We start from the raw sequence: 21,394 nt of genomic DNA on the forward strand, positions 1-21,394 counted from the left end.
AATTACCTTTAAAGATTCTATTTACTGAGATAACAGAGTATTAATTTACTTAATAGTAAGGAAATTTAGTAAACTAAATTAACTAAAATGACTAATGGGGTATATTCAATTGCACTTAACCTGTTTTTCCTATATGTGGGAAGGAATCTTTTGCACTGAAGTTAGGATTAACTTTTAGGCTCTACATTTGTCAGATGAAACACAACATGGGTAAGTCATAGACATGTCAAGTCTCCTAAGGGACACAGAATGGCTCCTGGGCCATCTGGTGGGGCTCATTCTGCTCTTACCTGAAAATGCAGGGTTGCAACAAATGCTCAGTTGCCCACGGTGTGGTTCAACTTGACTATAACAGTACTGCAATTAAGAATGACTTAGGAAAAAATATTCTTCTGAGACGTAACCATAAGTTTTATATCTTCAAGATATAAAACTTCTATAAACTTTCTGTGAGCGGGAACTCTTTTTTTTTAATCTTTTGCTCTGTGCAACATGACTGGGGGAAGGAGCAGTTACCTGGTTCCCAGTTGAGAAAGTTTAATGGCTTGTGGTCTGACCATTCCCAGCCTCTAGCAGAGTACAGCTGATTTAAGCCAATCCAGAAAATTCTAGCAATGCCTTCCTTTTCTGTAAGAATTACATAATTTTAAAAAGTGACAACGTTATCTAAGTTATTACCTAAATCAGACTTAAATTTCTACTAATAGCAAAAAAAAAAAAAAACAAAGAAAAAAACTGAAGGCCTTGATTATAAGGCAGGAATCCCTATAGGAAGCTGTCTATGCAACAAAGGCAGGTGATACTGATAGACAACAACACTTCAGACTACTGAGAAACCCAAAGGCTAATAAGTTAATTTAATTCTCCTTTCCCATTAGCTTGTGCAATTCTCTTTCTTCTAAGGTAAGAAGAGAATCTTCTCAGAGTAGCTGTTTCATTATTTTTAACCCTTTTGTGCTTATCTAGAAGATTTATCAAATGCAGTTTCCATTGTACATACAGATTTTGAAGATCTGATTGTATTCTAGACTGACAGTCTAAATTCATTAAACACATATTTTAATGCCAGGTACTAGGGTATAAAAACTAAAATGACAAAATCCCTGCCCTCAAGAGAATTTCAATCTAGTAGAAGGAAACAGATATAGATCCCCCAAATGATAAAGTTTTTCTGGTACTGGGTCAGAAATACAGGTCAGAACTGTATCATAGGCAATGGGATATACAGCTCTAGAGTCCAAAGGAATATTTAGGCTGGAGCTACAGAATGCACATGCACACACACACATATACACATATGCTACAGTGAGATGCATCATTCAAATACATTATTTGACAACCAGATGCCATCAGCAAAAAAGGGAAAGAAGCACAAAAAATTTAAATAGTGAAGCCGATTGACGGTATGCCGCTCAGTGTGCATATGCCCACAAAAAATGAATGCAATCATGCTTGTACGGGTCCATGTATATTGGAAAAAGAAAGAGAAGAATGTGCAAATGACTGTAAGGTTTTTCACCACTGTCTAGGAATTCAACAGCATTACTCAGGAACCTGGTAAGACTTCATCAACATCACAAAGGAAGAATATGAAAAATTGGTTGAGGGCCAGGTAGAAGAGAGAGCAATTGATGAAATGGTCTATCAAAGACAAAGATGATACTGACAAACAGGAAGAGCTAACAGGTTGGAATCTTTATAAATTGTTGAAATAGTCCCAGCAGTGAAACACTTGATAACAATTTCTCAGTTCCTCCAAGGGAATTATATATGATGCGTTATTACATTACACTAATATATGTAGTCACTTAAAATGGGGATATGTTCTGAGAAACGCATTGTTAGGTAATTTCATTGTTGTGCAAACATCACAGAGTGTACTTACACATACTTAGGTGGTATAGTCTACTACACACTAGGCTATATGGTATACCTATTGCTCCTATGTGAGTAATGCAGTGTGCTATGATGTTACGACGGCTATGACATCACTAGACAATAGGAATTTTTCAGCTCCATTATAATTTTATGGGATCACCATCGTACACTTGGCCCATTGTTGACTGAAACATCATTATATGGCGCATGACTACATAAACTGTGTGGTTTGCATATAGAAAGCCATATCAATACTTTAAGGGCTTTTTGAGGGTAATTTTGACTATACATAATTTTTACCTTACTGCAGATTTTAGAACCCAAATGTTTAAAACAGGTCACTCCACTGGAACTGAAACCCAGAGAGTAGAAGAACAGAAATAGCAGCAGCAAAGAGAAACAGGGCCAAGAGCAGCAACCCAGACACCAACATTCAGGGATGGGCAGGAGCCTGGGAAGGGACAGAAGCTCAGTACTGCTCCACTGAGGAGCAATGTGAGGTTAGCAGGAAACTGCAAAGGATCTTGGCTGTGAAAGAAAGAGGCAGGGCTGCAGGATCCAGGAAATATATTTATTTTTTAGTGGTAGAAGTTTAAAATAAGTTGATTGCCTGTTGTGAAGGAGTCCATGGAGTGAGAACCACTGAAAATATGAGGTAGATCAAACAGCTGATGTGGATACAAAGAACTTGGGGAAAGGAGCTGACCTTGAAGAAGCTGGAGGAATGACAGTAAAGATGCAGGTAAATTTGTGAGTATGGCGGTGAGAATCTAAGGTCTGCCTCAACTTTTTCAAGGAAATAGACAGTAAGGGACTCTGCTAAGGAAGGAGAAGGTGGATACCTGGGTAGATGCCTTGAGGATAATGCTGAAGGGAACTTTGGATTAATGCTTCTCTTTTACCTCCTACACATAAGCAAGGGCTGCCAGCGCTGGTATACAAAGACCTTGAAGATGTAATCCAATAGTAACATCTTCCTCATTAGTAAAAGAAGTCCTGGAAACTACATGTTTCTGGTACTCCAGAATCAACCATACCATGATATTCAGAATTCCTTTCATTTATTTCTGCCTGGGATACTATGGAAGAACAATCCTTCCCATCCACCCCAAGTTCAACACCATCCCTTCCATGAAGCCTTTTCAGATATCCCCCAGCAGGAAGTAATCACTCCCTTATATTATAAGATTATTATAGTAAATAATCCTATCACTTACCTGCACATGACAAGTACACATAATGGAACAAAATGATCTTTTGAAACTGACATGCTCCTGATTAGCTTCATTACCCTGTTCTCTTTATGATCTGTCTAGATGACTTCACTGGAATCATGGATTTTAAAATTTATGTTGGCAAACACAAATGTTCTTTATGTGTCTTTTTTTTTCTCGCCCCCACCCCCTTATACATCTTTTTAATTCACAGGTGAATATGAATGAGAAATGGATAAACTGTAAAGGTCCTGGTCAGGTAAATAGAAAGAGCAGAAATTTCTTAGATGACCTGGATAATCTGGAGCTAGACTTTTTTTCTATACAAACAGTCCAGGCAAGAAGTTAACCAATCTGAGACTGTGCCTAGCCCCATCTTTGCCATCAAGAGATAGATGACTGCTAGCATAAAACTCCATACCTAAACGATATGGGTGAGTCCTCTGAGGTAGATATTTCTTGATTGTCCCAGAGACCCCTGTTCAGACCTGACCTTTTACTTCTATATTTCTCTCTCCACAATGAGAGACTACAGGGCTTGATAATTGTCATGCACCTGGAATGAGCCAGAGAAGACTTCTTCTAAAGCAACAGAAAAGCCACAGCCAGCAGGAGCCCTCACCTCGAAGTGTCTTAACCTTGGGGCACTTGTTAAGGTGACTCAAGGTGAATAACTCCTCAGGGTAGAGGCAAATTAGGAAGAATGGAAACGGGCTGTTCCTGCTCTCTTGGGTCCTCTTTCTGTAGTTAGAGGTCCTGGGAAGGCCAAAGCCATGGGAAATCTGATTCCCAAACAGAATCCAGCGAGCACCTGGAAACCAAATCTACCACCTCTAGGACCCATGTATTAGTAAAACAAAATCAAAGGAAAACTAATTAGGTACAGGGCAGACAGACAGCAAAAAGAAAGCTTTTTTAGACTGCATGGGACTTATCTTCAAGGGGTCTGTTTCTGCTTTTTTTCTGGCAATAGATTCCCTAGTTCCACCCACCCACGAGCTACCAAACCTAGAGGTTGCTTGGGAGTAATATTCTCCATTTTGTTCTGCATATGTACAACTCTTATTTCTTATTATTGACTTGGTCAAGCACTTTGATTACAAAATCTGTCTGATTCGCTTCACTACTCCTAGTCCAATGTTTACACATGATAGTTTTCAGTAAAGGAACATAATAGAAACTTCTTTTTAGGATTTGGACGCTCTGAGATTTAGATGTTAAAACACAGCTTTCTTGGGTCTTGGGAACCCAACCATCATAATATGGTATATTGATACGCCTAAACAGCTTTCATACTGAAAGAGGAGCTTGAAAACATTAGAAATGGATATACCTCTAAAATTACTGATATGCATAAAATGTGGAGAGTGTTTGGCTACGGGTAGAGGACAGTAAGTCCCTTCATCATATTAGCTCACTTTTGTGAGTTATTAAAACAAACTGATGCATAAAGAATTGTGCAACATTCATTCCTCCAAACACATCATTAGATTGTTTGGTAGAATGCTGATAGTCACACTTTGACACTTTTTTCCTTCACTGAAGTCATCACTTTCCAAATGTCAATATTCTAGGAGACTTAAATTTATTGGCACTTTCCATTCTCGACAATATTTTTTGTAATCCTTCAGTGAGGTCTGGAATAGACTTTCACAGCCAAGCACTAGCCCATTAGGCTTATTTGACAGATTTCCATTCTAGAGGTCTGATTATTCAAGTCCCAAACAATACAGGTAAAAGGTAAAGCTATAGTAAGAAAGGAGGTCTGAATAAAGCTTTAGCCAAAAAGCATGACAAAAGACCAATACACTTTTAATGATAAAAAGAAATAAAGAAATATATGTAAGAGGAGTAAGTTGTATAATAAAAAAGCAAGACTCTACAGTTCTACATGTTGATACTCAAATCCCAATTCTGGTATTTCTTAGCTGTGCGATGTTGGCTATATATGCTGATCAATTTCCTGAAAATTTCTTTATCTGGTGATAAAAATACTTGTCTTGTGAAGTTGTAGTGATGATTAACTTATTTGTCTGGATAAATTAGGGCCTTGCTCATAGTTAGCATTTATCAGATCTTTACAGTTGTTATAAAAGAGTGTTACAGGATTTATCTGAATAAGTCCATAGGTATTTGTTTAATACATAGCAATAATGCTTTGTGCATTATTTGTTAAATTTTGTGCAAAAGTAAGAAACAACCCATGGGAACCATCTCAGCCTGCAAAGAACTTGTTTTATAAAAAGTAAATCCAGATACATGCCCAATACAACTTGTTTCCAAGTCAGACTGTTCAAATTTAGGCTCTGCTAATTACTTGTGAGTGACTTTGGACAAGTTACATTTTCTCTCTGAGCCTCACATTCCTCACCTGCAAAACGAGTATAATAATAATAATACCTACCACATAGGGTTGTTATATGGGATTAAATGAGATAATGTATGAAAAGCATTTAGAAGTCTGTCTGGAACATCACAATCATCATATATTACTACTATTTTTTTTTTTTCACTCAGAGAGCAAATCATCAGGAACTCAGTAACTTAGATTTCTTGATTTTTAAAAATACAAAACCTTCTGCTTATAAACTTTCTTTTAAAAGATGTGCAAGACACTTTGATGGAAAAGGTTATAGAATTTTACTGAATACATAAAAGAAGCCCTAAATAAATAGAAAGGCATACCATTTTCATGGATGAGAAGACTTAATGTAGAGACAGCAATGACTTCCTAACTGAAATATAATTCAATGTAATTCCAGTCAAAGACCCCATAGGGATTTTCTCTGAAATTAACAAGGTGATCCTTAAATTTATACGAAAGGATAAATAGTCTTTAGGTTACTTTCTGTTCTTGTCTACATGATTTAAGTTTTCATAACTAAAAATTTTAAAGTTACCACTACAACCCCACAAACAAAACAAAACAGAACAAAATCCTATCTACTCTATGTGCTCTGAAAACTCTCCTTGCCCATGAGAACTGCACTCCTTCCCTCAAACATGCGAACTTTTTACTGAGACCATCTAGTATGGGTCAGCCATCTTCTCCATCTTCCTCAAATTCTCCACTTTTCAATGTTCAAAGAGTTTAATTTTCTTTTTTCCCAAATTCTTTCATTTAGGATTAGGGTAGCAGTTTAATCAGCTACTGTGCCTTGTTTTCTGAACATCAGTCTCTCTTTAGTCTCCATCACAAGAAGCATTTTCAATGAATGGAATATAATACATTCAGTACTTTTTTTGCTTGTGGGCTTCAGTGTTGAAATTTAAATCCCAAGAAAAGCCAGAAAAGATATACACAAAACAACTGTATTAGTCATTTCTGTTGCTTATGACAAAATACCTGGAACTGGGTAATTTATTGAAAAAACCCAAAATTTATTGCTTACAGTTTCTGAGTCTGAGATGTCCAAAGTCCAGGGAATATGTCTGGTGAGGGTCTTCTCTGATGGTGGCTTTACAGCAACGCAGGGGTCTCACATGGCATAAAATTGTGGAGCAGAGAGAGAAAGACTCTCATGTGCTCTCTTTTAAAGCTTCCAAAAACATTCACCTGACCACCATTATTAATCCACTCACTTTGGCGTGGTCCAACAATCTAATCACCTCTTCAAGGCCCCACTTTTCAACTACCATAATAGGATTTCCCACCCTCAACAGTTACAATGGAGATTAAGCTCCAATGACTTTGGGGGCCATTCAATCCAGTTCAACAACACACCTGTATATGAAAATAGAAGAGAGCACCTTTACAATTTCAGCAATTTGCTCTCCCACACACAACCTAAACCTACCTTTAAGATAAGTTAATTCAGCAACACTGTTGATGCTCAGTAAGTCAGCTCCTTGATTCTGACATGAAACATAAGCTTCTTTCCATGAAAGAGCTGCCTGAGTATTAAATTGGTAGCAACTTCCAATCTGCTCATTCTTTTCCCAATTATTTTCACAGCCATTTTCTGTTGATAAAAAAAGATACCTTAGTGATCATAAAGTAAGGGCATAATGTTTTCTATTACTTAAAATGCTTACAGATACTGCAATTCAATTTGCATACTCTTAGGATATGCCAAAATGGAGGCCATTGCTCATTTAGATCACATTTTAATCCTTTGGTTACACAATGAAACTGAAGTCATAGGACACCAAATGACTCAGGCTGGTTAAAGCTTCCACTCTCCCTTTATCTTCCACTCCTCTTTTATCCCCTATCAATTACAATACCATGTTTTCGCCCATGTCCCTGCCTGCCCTCTGCTTGAAGGTAGGTGTCTCAATGTGCACACATTTTCAAACACTGAGCTAATGTAAAATAAACTCTCTTGAACATGGTGGTAGACTGTACTGGGTTCACCCACAGCCTGCAAAGACACCACTGTATGCATATGTGTGTGCACAGACATGCTGCTTAAATGGCCAAGATTTAGAACCCAAGTGACTACACCTTATTTGGGAAACTAAGTTTGAGTTTCTCCTTAATATCTTAATAGATGATTAAACATGTGATATATGATTAGTATTATATAATTCAATTATACTTGTATTGTATATGTAAACATATTATGTGTATAGATACATAATATACATACTATATTCTTTAATAGATATATAAAAGCATGCACAACTTCAAAGAATCTTCAAGCTGTTTCCTGAAATTATACAACTGGTTCAAAAATATACTCAGAGCCTTCCACATGCTCCCAACAAGAGGGATAAACCAATGTAGGCTATATCAAGTGTGTCCCAGGCTCCATTTGAGGGGGGGTTCTAAAGGGCCTCTCATAATAAATTACATATTAGATGTTACACTCATAGACCTATAAGTTGGAATGGCCCTTAGAGATCATCTTGGCAAAAGCTCTTTTTTCACAGATGAGAACAAAGATCTACAAGTGTTTGTGGAGAAGCTATAATGAGAGCACCGGTCTCTGAGCCTGGTCTTGTTGATCTTCTGATTGGGCACTTGTTGGTTCTTCGGGCACATGTTGCTTCTTCAGCCACTTTTCTACAGTGTAAACAGCAACAGAGACTGTAACATTTGGTGAAAACAAAATAGGATGGATTTGTAAGCACATGGCCTACAGGTTCATTATTACCACTGAGGCTCTATGCTTCTGAATCCAGAAGCTTCCAGTGGGATGGCAGTGTGCTGTTATACAACTTCCATGGTTTAGCAGTCCTCATATTTAAGAAATTCACAATTGTGCTTCTGTCATAAAAAGTAACTCCGGAAGGCATATTCATGCATTAACAACTCTCCCCCCTCCACCCCAAAGGAGGCTAGAGGCACTGAGACATTTCGCAGTCAAGGCAGCAAGGTAGAGTGAGGTAAATACACTGAGGAGTGAGAATCAGGAATCCCAGGTTATTCAACAGGCTCCACACAAATGTGATCTCACCATGACAGGTCATTACATCAACTTAGGCCTTCTGCCTATCCTGAGAAATGGGGGTTTGCACTGGGGTTGTCTAAGCTCTTTTTTTACATTTGAAATTTCTGATCCAAACTATAGTAAAAGTTAAATGAAATTGGTACCTGATTGACCAAACTCTGCTTGTCATCAATTACAACTGAAGCAAATATTGGCTTTTTCTATTTTAGTAGGTTCCAGCTATTGAAAAGCCTGGGCTTCTCCCTAGGTAAGTAGTTCTCAAAGTGTGGTCCCCAGACCAGCATCCTTGGCACTACCTGGGAATTCATTAAACTATCAATTCTTGGACCCCACCCCAAGTCTAGTGAATCAAAATCTCTACAGATAGGCCCTAGTAATCTGTGTTCTAACAAATTCTCCAAGTGATTCTGTTGCACTTTGAAGTTTGAGAACCACTGGCCCAGTACGACCTCTTCAAGTTGCTTACAACTCTGCATTTTGAAGCTCAATTTCCCTTAAGGAGGGTTCAGCATTACTAACACCACCAGGTTGGCTACTCAATAAGACAGGATAGTGTAGCTATTTTGGGGCAAGGACTTCATAGCCAGATTTCCTGGGTTTGAATCCTAGCTCTGATAGTTATTAGCTGTATGACCTCAGTCAAGTTATATAACTCCCCTGTTCACTATGTTCTCCCTCCTCACTATGCTGATCTGTAAAATGGGGATAAATAATGGTACCTACCTTATAGGGATGCTGTGAGGACTGAATGAGTTAATACAGAGTGCTTAGAACAATGCCTGGCCCCTGGCAGGGACCTGTAAATATTAACTATTACTACCTAAGTCAGGAGCTCTTTCCTTTCTCTTTGCTATAGATTCTTTCAGCCTACTACCCATTAAATAATATTTCTTGAGTAGCGATCACACGTCAGGTTCTGTGGATCCCCTGTAACTCTCACCTAATTGGTGAGAAACTGTCTCAGTTACATATAATGACACAACTGCTACTGTGATCTCTTCCTCTCTTTCTAAAGAACAGGGAGTTCTTTAGCACACCCTGAATAGTTTGCTTCTAGTAAGAAACAACTAGAAAACGTGCTCTGACACATGGTAATAGCAGAAGGAACAACATCATGAATTTTGAGAGGACCAGGGATATGTTTCCTCTCTCTTCCACTCTTTGCCTCAGGCCCTAAACATACTTCAGCCTCCGCCCTCCTGTAAGTGCTTTTTCAACCTACTCAAACTTTTTCAACCCCCTCAAACTACTCTTTGCTATCCTTCTTCTCCATGAAACGTACAAAGCCCACTTCCTTCTCTTCGTGCTTCGGTCCACTATCACCCAGCTCCTATCCCAACTAGTCTTCTGACGCTACTCCACTGAAGACCAGCAGCAACTTGCTAACTGCTCATGCCTTTTCCACTCCCTCTCCCTGAAGTATCTGTGCTATCGATTTCTCCTTCCTGCTTTGTCTCCCACGACACCATCCATCTGAGTTCTGTTCCTGACCTGCTTCTGAAAGCACATTCATAACTACACATAACTTCTCTCTCTTCCTTATCTAGAATAACATTTTTTGTAGTCCCACTTGAGTCATCTTCAACTCTTCCTTCTGCTTTTTACCTTATGTAAATGGTACTCTCTTCTTTCCATGTATAAAGTTTACCAGCTCATACACACCTGGTTTTAAGCAGATGCCCCACTTTTGATCATATTCATAATTTAAGGTGGTGGCACACCATGGACCACTGTGGTCTTCGTCAAGAATGCACTCATGATGCCAGGTCCCATTAGTTAAGAATGGAAATTCACAAGGTCTCCCATAGGAGTTCCCATCTCTGGTATATATCTCTGTGGGTTGGGGAGAGAGTCGAGGAAAGGAGAGTTAAAAACTGGATAATCAGTGTCAGTTAGCTAATATCTAAAACCTTTTTTTTTTTTTCTTCTAAAAGATGATTGGTAAGGGGATCTTAACCCTTCACTTGGTGTTGTCAGCACCACGCTCACCCAGTGAGCTAACTGGCCATCCCTATATGGGATCCAAACCCGTGGCCTTGGTGTTATCAGCACCACACTCTCCCCAGTGAGCCACAGGCCGGTCCTCTAAAACCTTTTTTAAAAGAAAGACTATTGTTTTCACTTATGAAAATAAGTACCTGAGTAGGCTGTGCAGTGTGGAAATTAAAAGCGTGGAGGCTGACTTCAAATCTGGACTTAAGTGCTGGCTCCCCCACTGACTTGGCTGGAGCAAGCTACTCAACCTCTATTAGCCTTAGTTTCTGCATTTGCAAATTGGGAATAATAGTATTATCCATGTGAAGCTTCATTATTGCAGTGTGATAAAGAGCTAAAAGATTCTGGCTTGATCAAGCAGGGATCTAGAGACTCTACTGTGGGTGGCAGAGTACTTCACCAGAAATGGTGTCCTGAATGAGATTAAACTGACCTCTATTTTATCTTTTTTAGTAAGTGTGGGGCCAGAAAAATACCTTAGAATTACTGACGGTGGGCAGAATTTGGAGTTAGAGAGAAGGACAAATAAATAGCCTGTTGTTTCAGAGAGTAGAGGTAGAATTGAGACTGTGGGTTTTGAGAAGAGCTGCCGGATCTCTGAATGGATTCTTGGGGAAGGTCAGGGTATGGTGATTCAGGTTATGAAAGAAGAACCAGCTTCAACGTGGCAGTCATGAGAGCAGCTAGTGGCTAGAGAGGCAGCAGATCTAGCTTTTCATTTTGACCATTTTCCCTGGTACATAGAGAGGAACTGAAAAAGATAACAACCTCAAATATGCCTGGAAATGTTACTCAATACTTACATTGATAACAGTTCTCCTGAAAAGGTGTTTTTGTAGAATAGCTAACCCTGTATTTATTTCTGTCACCGTTTTCGATAGCCTCAATTTGTTTAAAACTCTGGTCACTATCAGGTCAAATAATGGCTATTAGATATAGCACAGTAATCAGATATCATCACCCTTTACCAGGCTATGAAGGTCCCTCAAAATGTCTCAAAGATTTGCTTAAAAGTATGCTTAAGGCAGTGTTTGATTCTACATCCTTTATTATTCTAAGGTGTTCATCTAACTGAAGTGTGAGACTTAATTTAACAGCTTGGAATGTTTTGAGCAGTACAGCAAAAGGTAAGAATAATATGGATGCTTTTCTTTGTAAACAATCTTTTAAGGATCACTGGTCTTGTTTTCCTATGTTGTATAGATGGTTTTGAACAGGGTACTTCTGTTAAAGAGTATGCTGACCTTATATTCTATAAGGATTCTGCTTATTATATATGTTTCGTTTTTAACCCCACCAAAAACTCCCAATAGCTCATGACCAATTTCTCTTCCCATATTACAACACTAAGAGGATAGTCCCTGAACACAATGACTGTTACTTGTAGAACCATCAGTTTTTTCTTTTATTTTGTAATACAAAGTGCTTTCCTATGCATTTCTTTTATCTGCTCTTTACCATAAACCTGTGAGATCTGAAGGGCAAAATATTACACTTGTTTGTGAAATCCCCATTTTTGAAAAGTAGTTAAGTGAAACATTCAGTCACTCAGCTTTAAGTGATAGGGATGAAAACAGGCTCTCTGATTAAAGTCCTTCACATACAAAAACAACTTGGGACATCAATGACTGTTTCTCAGGTTTCAAGTTACGAGTCATAGCTCAAAGCTGGGCTTCAATTAAAAAGCTCTCTCAGTCACAGTATGCTTTGCGGAATGATAAACATACATCAAGAACAATAACAGAAGCAGCTAAATTATGCTAACTATTCATTAAGAGTTTTACTCCCATACTTTGCTGTTGCTGGACCTCTTAAATCCCATGGGTTTCCTTATCAAGATAGGCTTTCCTGAGAAGAATCTCCTCTGAATGTGCAAATTTATGGTGATAGCATCCTTAAAACGACAGCTTATTATGCAATAGGCGCAAATTTGTGACATGAGGTACTTATGTGGAAAACTAACAAGTTAATTTCTTAGTAACATGGGACAAAATAACTTGAACGGTTAAAGAGTTGCTCAAAAGTTCAGATAGTTCTACAGCCATCCCTCCACTAAAAATCTATTTAGTATGATTCACCAAACATTCATAATGAGAAGAGTGCTAGTCAAATCAAGATATCTTAATGATATAAATGCATATCTGGGTGCTAGTCAAAAGCAGTTCACTCATAAAACCTATACCAGTAAAGTTTTCTCTGAGAATGAACATGACTCATACAGGATGAGGCAACCCAGGCACAATTGTAAATAAGTTATTACATTGGAAGTAAAATTTTTTATACTGAAAAAACCAATGGAGAAATAAATAAGCTATATTTTGGTAAAGAAATCCTGGTTTTGAGATCTAGCTTTGCTCTGACAAGCTGGGTAACCCTGGACTTCACTTTGTTGGGACTCAGGTATCTTACCTTTATTATCTTTATACTTCTAGATAAGAAGGAGGGGGTAGGGACCCCTATCAAGAGTCCAAGAGAGTAGTCCTTGAGAAAGTCCCTAACTTATTACAGCAGTTCCTAACTTATGAACAGAAAGGTAGAATTTTAAAAGGATTTAAAGGTAGAATTTAAAAAGTAGAATTGTCAGGATTTCATATTTGATTAAATTTGAATGGTGGGAGAGGAAAGCAGGAAAATTCCAGGGTGACTTGTAGGTTTCTCATATGTAGGACTTAGATGGTACCAGCCACCTACCTAGAGAGGAACAGACAAGAGGTGGCAGGTTCAGCTCTGGCCTCTGTAAAAATTAAAACCTGAGTTATGTCTTGACTAGTGAGAACTATACATGCCTTTTACAAAAATTTAGTGTTCCAAATATTGTATCTGGAAAGGTCAAGAAACACTATGCCTGTGGGCTGTGTTGGTGGCATTGTTTAGCTCTCTCCCGGGTGGTGCTGGCACTGTTTAGCTCTCACCTTGGTGGGTTCTTAACATTTTAGTGCCACTGATCACTTTGAAGCCTGCAGACCCCCTTCAGAGAAGAACATTATAAATGCATAAATAAAATACATAGGATAAAAAAGAAAACCGGTTACACTGAAATGAATACACTTTTGGGGACTGAGAGAGTTTAAGACGACAGCAATACCCCTCAAAAGAACTGGGGGCAGGAGACCAAAAGGGCTCTGCCAAGAAAATGATCCTTTCTAATCCCTGAACAAGTTAAATTCAGTTTAAAAGGCATTTTGTTTGTTTCTATGTTTTCTCTTAGCTGCCAAGTTAGAGAAAGGCTTTTGTGGCACAAAATTTAAACTTGCCAGCTAGTGGTATTGAGAAAGCAATTACCTTAAGCAACTACTTTAAGTTTAGGAGAAGGCTGGCTAGCAGAAACAGATTTTTTTCAACTACTCAAAGGTTGGGGATGGAGGAAAGGAAAACCTCATCTCTAATTCTCTAATATGAGTATACTTCAAAAAGTTTGTGGAAAAATATTATTAAAAGATAATACAAATCTTTCCATGAACTTTTTGAAATACCTTTGTATTTCCCCATAACAGCAGAACCTGACATTCTTATAAGTAGGTGCATCTTCTTCACTAGGTAATAGAAAGAGGTTTCCTCGGGAGAAAAAATTGTGCAGATAACAGCAAGAATGGGAGCAAAGATGCTATCCTGAGTCTGAGGTCAAATTTAGCTTAAACGAGCTTTAAGAGAAGAAAACCTCCATAAAGCTACGTAAGTTTTAAAGAAAAGCAAGAGTTAGATAATAGGACTTAGATAATTACAAATATGTCAATATTTGATGTAATTTAGAGCATGTAATGAAAAAATATGTGCTTGGGTGATAGTTAATTACATTTCGAGGTTTAAAAAATAAATAATCTAGTCATTCTTTTTAAACTTAGAAAATTTTTGCAATCCAATTCTTAGACTCAGAATAAAGTTCATGGTCAGCACTTCCAAAGATGATATTGATATACTTTTTGGAAGCAGTCGAGAAAAAGTCCACCCTTAAAATGCTGAATCATAAATACAAACATCAACGTGTGATAGCCAGCCAAAAATGCAAATACATAAATCCACATGAGACTCTTAAAATTTTCCCATTATATCAAAATCTACAGGCAAGGAAAAATACATTTCTTTTTCTTCTTTTTTAAGTTAGAACAAGATAGACATTCTTAGATCGTTTGGCTTTTAGCTTGTATGAAGGATTTCCTGTTAATCCAATGTTTCTTTTCCTCTAGAGTTCAGAATATCATAGGAAGTACTCAGGCGTCAGATTTCAAATCCCAGGAATACCACAACATGACTGAGTGACCTCTGGACAAGGCACTTGACCTTTCCTTGCCTTGTCTGTAAAAGGTCGGGGAAGGGCAGGTACTATCGATCTAACAGGTGTGTGGTAAGAATGTAGATCAAAGTAACTGCACGGTGCCTGGAACTGAATGCTAGCTCACTGCCATTATCAGAGTATAGGTTTATTATTACAAAATAGTGCATGTTTAATGCCACATTTAACAAGCACAACATGAAATAGATTAATGTCCCTCTCCAATACTCACCATGGTAAGGCTGGTCACAAAGGCTTTCTTCTGAGCCTCCTTTCTTCCAGACATCAGATGTATTTGTACTGGCTATGGCATGTCCACCCTTCAGAGCCAGCCTGTACTGGGCAGCACCATATAGAGAGTGGTGCTCACATTTCCACCACAGCATGGCATTGGAGTCGCAGCTGAGCATTCTCAAGGAATCCGTGGGTTTGGTAATATCTAGGCCAAGGCACTTCTGGGATTGCAAATGAAAGAGCCGATGCTGGGACACCCACTTCCATAACATGTCCCTAGTTTCATCACAATCATTTGCTACTATCCAGCCATGCAGTGGCTTGATGCACTTGCCTGTGTTTTCATTGACAATGGTGAATGGATCATTACCTAAGTCAAGGACAGTGAAGAAAGACATTTCAGGATTCTGGATAATGTGGCCAATGTGCCTTGCTCCCTGCTTACTTAGGAGAGTCTGAGCACCACTGGACTGTCCCCACCCTCAGAGATTTACAAACTGTAATGTACTCTACAAGGCAGGAAGAGAGTGGTGGACAGAGAGGCAGGACAATGTGGAGTCAGACCATGGGCTCTGGGTTCACATTCTGCCTCTGTTGCTTATTAGCATGTGAACAGGGCAAATTATTTAAGCTCTGTGCTTCAGTTCTCCCATTTGTAAAATAGTACCTACTTCATATGGTGTATATGAGGGTGAAATGAGCTAATACAAAGAGCACTCAGAGTAGTATGTATATTTGTTACTGCCATTCCATGAAAGATTTTTCCTCCTTGTTTAATAAGATAAAGAAGCTCCTTGGTTTTCATCTTCCTTAGAATGGTCATCTATGGTCAATGAAAAATACCCTGAACCTACTTGGGACAACATTTCTGTCTTGCTTACACTTTAGCTGCTATGGCAAGGTATACTACTACATGAGAAATCAATGCTTTGTCCTCACTGTATGTTTCTTCCGCCTGAACCAAGTATGTAGTCGGGCCTCTATGCTCCTCTGCCTTAGGGCAAGTTAGTGTGGCCACACAAAACTTGCTTAAAGACCACCTCCACCGAACCTTTTGTGGAATCCTGAGTTTATTGAGGTGTCTCAGAGGAGATGAGCAGACTTCTGAGGGGGCAGAAGTAGAATAGTGGGGTAAAGGAATGAGAGAAAATAGAGGTCTAGTTTCTGAGGGTAGGGGGGATCCGTGGCCAGCTCCATTGCAGCACCTCCTGGAAAGTAACAGGACCTGGGAGGGTCTGGAAGAAGTGACTGTGTGCATCACCTAGGGAGGCCAAACCTTGAGCTCCAGGAATCACCTGAGCAAACAGATTCAAGATCTAGAGGGTTGGGACAATGGGAAACTCAGAAGGAACCAGTGGGAGCCAAAGACTAAAGGAGAGACCTTCCTGAATGTCTTCCTGGCACTTTGCATGAGCTAGGGAAAACCTCAATAATGACAGAAATTAAAGTTCTGCCAACCTGGTGGAATGGAAACTCAGAATAAAATTTCATTTGATTTTCTGAAAATAAAGTGTTGTTTCTCATACACCTGAGTTTGTAGAGTAAGATTCACATCAGTTACAACAAACTATAATTGAACAATTTGATCAGTTCTTTTACAAATAAAAAAATGTAAAAAGTTATAGCACAGATCATCATGCTGATGAGAGTAAAGCTGAAATATTTTAGACATGCTTAAATAATTATCATCAATGAACCAGAGGGCAGAAGGACGTGTAAAATTTTGGTTCCCAAAAAGCACTTTCACTCTAATGCTAGCTTCACAGCCACTGATTTTACTAACACTAAATGCCTTTTGTTGTAATAATTCACAGGCTTTCAGAGTTAAAAATCCCCATACTGGGGACTGATGACTTGAGGGGAAATTTCACCATGTAAATATTAACTATAAAATTAAGTCTGGTTACAGTTTGAACTTTGGATGGATTTTTTTTTTTGTTTTAAATAAAGCAGCAGCAACAAGAGAAACAACAGGAACAGCAGCAAAAAAAAAAAAATCTTTAAATTATTTCTGTTTTCAAATGTGAATTTTAAAATATTGCATGCGGTGGCAGGTAGGTATATTTGCCATAACAGCTTCCATCACTTAGTTTTTCTTCTTTGACATCCCTCTGCCATTCCCTACATAATGGACACCGGTTGGGAGGACAGTCAACAAAAAAGGAAAATGTACCATCTTATATGATTACTACACACATTTTCTCTAACGTCTTTCTCCCACATATTCAACAGCCACTCACACTACTAACCTACCTCTTTTCCAAACTATTCTCTCTCACCTCTCCAAAATAAATCTTATGTTCCAAAGTATCAGGAATTATAGCAGAAAAAAGAAGTCCGCTCCTGCAGGAGATGTGGCCATCACCCGCCCTTATTGGAAACTTCCACTCTTCTGCCCTGTAGTCTCACTGCTCTCTTTCCTGGGCACTTTGGTCTGTGCCCTTTGACTCCAAACAGGTAAACTGGGCAAGCAGCAGCTTTGCCTTCCTTTGCAGTTTGGAGCTGTAGAGTTTTCAAGCTGCCTTTGCAGAATCCAGTGAATTAGCTACAGCTCTTAGTACAGTGGAAAGAACAGTGGAATTAGGAGAAAGGAGTTTTAGATTGAATACCTGCCTCTGCTACTTGTTAGCTGGGAGAACTTGGGGAAGCCATTTAATCTCCCAGGGTCTTCATACCTCCAAGTATAAGACGAAAGCAGTGGAATATGAGATATCTAAGCCACTCTCAGTGCTAACGTCCTATGCTTTCACAGGGTAATAGTGTCCTTAGCCTTTGCTAAGTTCATTGTGTATTGTTCTTGAACGGATGTCCAAAACTTTATTATGTCAAGCTACTGCTAGTAGCATTTCAGGTCATTCTAATCTCACTTATATTGGGCATGTGCAATGCTGCTTTATAAATACTCTTTGGAAGAGAAAAAATGTACTTTTTCTCATTTTCTATGCATGTTTTATTTCTCAGACTCTTGTGGACTTAACAACCTTGTAGGACCTCTGAACAATCAATTACAGGAGAGGTTTGGAGTAGCATGGAGTAGAGGAGTTGCCAAACTTCTTAACAAATTGTAACATCTCTCTGAATGTAGATACTTGCCTAAATCTGTTTTTGAACCAAGTATGCAATTTCAACATTTGACACTTACAGTGGTCACTTAGTATGGATATTAATTATTGATATGACTTAAGAAAACTTATCAGCCTTCCTATATAACATATGTATAAGCATTCATACATACTGCATTAACTAGTGAGTCTTGTCCTCTCATGATGTTTTTCCATGTCTTTCTTTAAACTTAGCAAGAGTTTAAGAAAGTTCAGTCTGCCTCAGTCTGTGACCCTATGGGGATGGTAGGTTGAAGAGTGGGAAGAAGGACTGAGAAAGTGTGAAAATAATTCCTTATTTAGAAAATCTGTTATGTAAGGGCATATAAACTATCTTCGAAATCTATTATACTTTGAAAAGATAATTACAGAGCAATTTATAAAACAGATTCTTTACGGATAGTTTTCTATTGCATCTTGTTCACTTGAGAACTTTATACCGGTCCTCAAGGGAGTTTTAATGTTTACCTCTAAATGCAACATTGGGACAAATCTAAAAGGCAGATGTAAATAAAAAGAGGCCTTATCACCCCTAGAATGACTTTTTATATGCTTCATTTTATATAAATATCCAGTGGTGTTTGACAGAAAATGTCTAATACTAAATACTAAAATTGTTAGTATTTTTCCATTGGTCAAAGGAAATTCATCTCTCTCATTGTTTGATCACTAACTTCTGTCTTATAAGCCCTAGACCAAAGAGATTTGTGCATTCTAAAGAGAAGCTGGATATCAATATTTTATAATCACGGACAAATGGAGAGGAGAAGGGCTTAGGAAGGATGAAGATAACACCATTTATATTTTCAGGGGAACTTCCATGGCTCACACTGCTGAGCATTTTGTGGAGTCTCTACCTTGCGCGCAGAGTGTACAGGAGCAGTAGGAGAGGATCAGAAGTCTGGGCTTACTAGTTCAAAAACAGGTCCTGAAGTGACAGCTGCGTCCATGGCAGTCTACCAGGAGTCAGTATGTCATTGAGCACAGACTGGGTGGTGAGGGCTGGTGAGAACCTCAAGGTTCCCTGAAGGATTGGTTTCCTGCAAGCTGTTAGCTCTCCAAGGAAGCAGAAAAATAAACTAAGCACTTGGCATCTCCTGAAGGACACACAGGTGCTCATTCAGCATTTGGGAGACCGAGACCACCTGCACAAGCCAATCCGTGTACACCCGATGAGGTGCATGCCATCACTAGCATCGTGAAGCTGACACACTGCCAAATAACCTACCCAAATGACAGGGAGTTCAAAATTCCAGTGCTTTCTCTAATAGGGCCACAAGTCTGGACTCAGGGTGAAAGGAAGCCGACAAGAGCAGATGCTAGAAGGAAGAAAGGATGCAGGAAAACAAATACCTGTGGGAACCTAGTTCACGGAGAACAGTTAAGCCTGGTTCTTTGCTTTGGGTAAACGAGAAAGGGCAGGGATAGTAGAAATTACAAGAATTAAGGAAATCTTGAATTTTGTGGAGGAGACAAAACAAGACTAAAGCAGATGTAGATGGAAACCAAGAGGTTAGTGACTGAAAGGTTAGTTGCGTTTTCACTGCAGTCAGTTGCTGCAGTGAAAATTGTCTCCTTAGGTTGTGGGGCAGGCAAAACAATTCTCACAGCAATAAACGACTGTGTTAGTAATGGCTTTTTTGGAAATTTCCAGCTCAGAGGGTCAAAGAAGAATGGAGAAGTGTGAATCAGAGCAAGGCCCATTAAAAGGTCCTTGATGTAGCTAGGAGAATGCTACTCCCACTCTGAGAAACCTCTTCTTATCACTCTCTGAAGAAAGTCTAAACCAGATGGTAACTTAGCTCAGATACAAAGAAAATAAGAGCCACAAACAATTAACGTTTTTGTAAAACTGCCTTGACCATCTTTACCTTCCACATACAAGCAGGATAACAGAAATAGTGCATAGGGACGGTCCACTGACTGCCCATTATGCAGCCCCACCAGGAAACAAAGCCCTCAGCACACCTTTTGCCAAGGCAAAAAGAGAAAGCAAAAGCAAAACCCGCTGCTGCCAAGGGGGATGGCGGGGCTGGCACTACCCTGAGCGTTAGCGAAAGTCTTCTGTTCCTCGCCCTGCTTCCGAAGGGAGAGGCAGTAGGTCCCCAAGCAAGGGACCTGCGCTTCAGCGTGGGGCTGTCAGCCGGGGGTGGAGGTGGGGCGTGTGGAGCTGATAAGTCAATTAGAAGAAAGGGTCGTTTCTCCAGGCGGTGGGGGAGGGCATCATAACAGACTCTAGGTCGTGGTTACTTTTGAAGAAGACGGTTTAACCTGACTTCCTTTTTGACGTGCACCGTGGGCGCAGTGAAGTCGGGGAGTCAGTGGGGATCCCGGGCACTTGCGGGGAGGAAGCGCCTCTTGACGCTGAATGGCCAAGGTGACCAAGGGGCGAAGGAGGGGCGAGAACGGGCGAGACAGGACCTGGGGGAGCTAGCGAGCCCCTACTCCTGGGAAGCAACATTTCAGAGGAGAGACGACGAGGAAGGGGCGGGGGCCCCGCCCAGGAAAGACTCGGGGCGCTTCTCCTCCGGCGTCCGCTCGGCACCCGCCAGGCCCTGCCCTCCCATGCCCCACCGCGCCCTCTTCTTGGGCCCCCGAGGGCGTGGAGCGCCTTCTCCGCCAGACCTCCCCTGGCTCACTCGTCCGGCGTCAGACCCCTCCGAGCAACGTGGCCGTGCTCTGACCCGGGAGCGCAGCCCTGACCCGGGCGGAGGAAGGTCGGCAGACCTGCGGCGTCGAGGCCCCCAGCGGGCTGGCGGCCGGACGCGCCCGCGGTTACCTGCGCGGACAGAGGGCTCCGCAAGCCCGAAGCACCGGAGGAGCAGCATGAGGAGCCCCGCCGCGTGGCGAGAGGCCGCCCCGCGCGTCCCCATCCTAAGCCGGCCCAAGCGGTCAGAGCCGGTCGTCGGGCGCACGCGGAACCCACCACTCCTGCTGAGCCCAGCCTGCCCCGCCGGCGCCTCAGCTCGGGGCCTCCCTGGGCGCCGGGCCCCGCCCCGCTGCTCTCGGCCAATCAGACGTGCGCCTCCTCAGTCAGGGGCGGGCGGGGCGGGGTCGGGCGGGGGGACGACCGGGAGCGAGCTCCCGACACCTGCGAGGGGTGGGACCCGCGAGGAGGCGGGAAGTGCGCGTCTAGGCAGAGACACTGGGCTAGGGGGTCCCGGCCCCCGCCTCATCATCATCAAAGTTAAGGGATGCAGTACTTGCTGGGACTTGGCACCAGCCTGGTGGGTGGGTTCGGACAGTTAAGGAGCTTGCCGTCTCCCTAGCGGACCGCAGTCAGGGATGACTTCTGCATTCCACAGC

The 21,394-nt window shown here is 40.6% G+C and overlaps 1 protein-coding gene across 1 annotated transcript in view; it reads right to left on the reverse strand.

Annotated features, from left to right (window-relative positions):
• LY75 (lymphocyte antigen 75) overlaps positions 1-20,961 on the reverse strand; it is an 82,216-nt gene extending 61,255 nt beyond the window's left edge. Inside the window, exons 1-5 of the mRNA XM_063085637.1 lie at positions 20,868-20,961; positions 14,986-15,357; positions 10,151-10,321; positions 6,890-7,054; positions 517-627 (exon numbers count right to left, since the gene is read on the reverse strand). Of these exons, the coding sequence (XP_062941707.1) occupies positions 517-627; positions 6,890-7,054; positions 10,151-10,321; positions 14,986-15,357; positions 20,868-20,961 (913 nt within the window). The remainder of the gene's footprint in view (positions 1-516; positions 628-6,889; positions 7,055-10,150; positions 10,322-14,985; positions 15,358-20,867) is intronic.
• Between the last annotated feature and the right edge of the window lie 433 nt (positions 20,962-21,394).

The sequence above is a fragment of the Cynocephalus volans genome, chromosome 1 (genome assembly GCF_027409185.1).
Source record: "Cynocephalus volans isolate mCynVol1 chromosome 1, mCynVol1.pri, whole genome shotgun sequence".
NCBI lineage: Eukaryota > Metazoa > Chordata > Mammalia > Dermoptera > Cynocephalidae > Cynocephalus > Cynocephalus volans.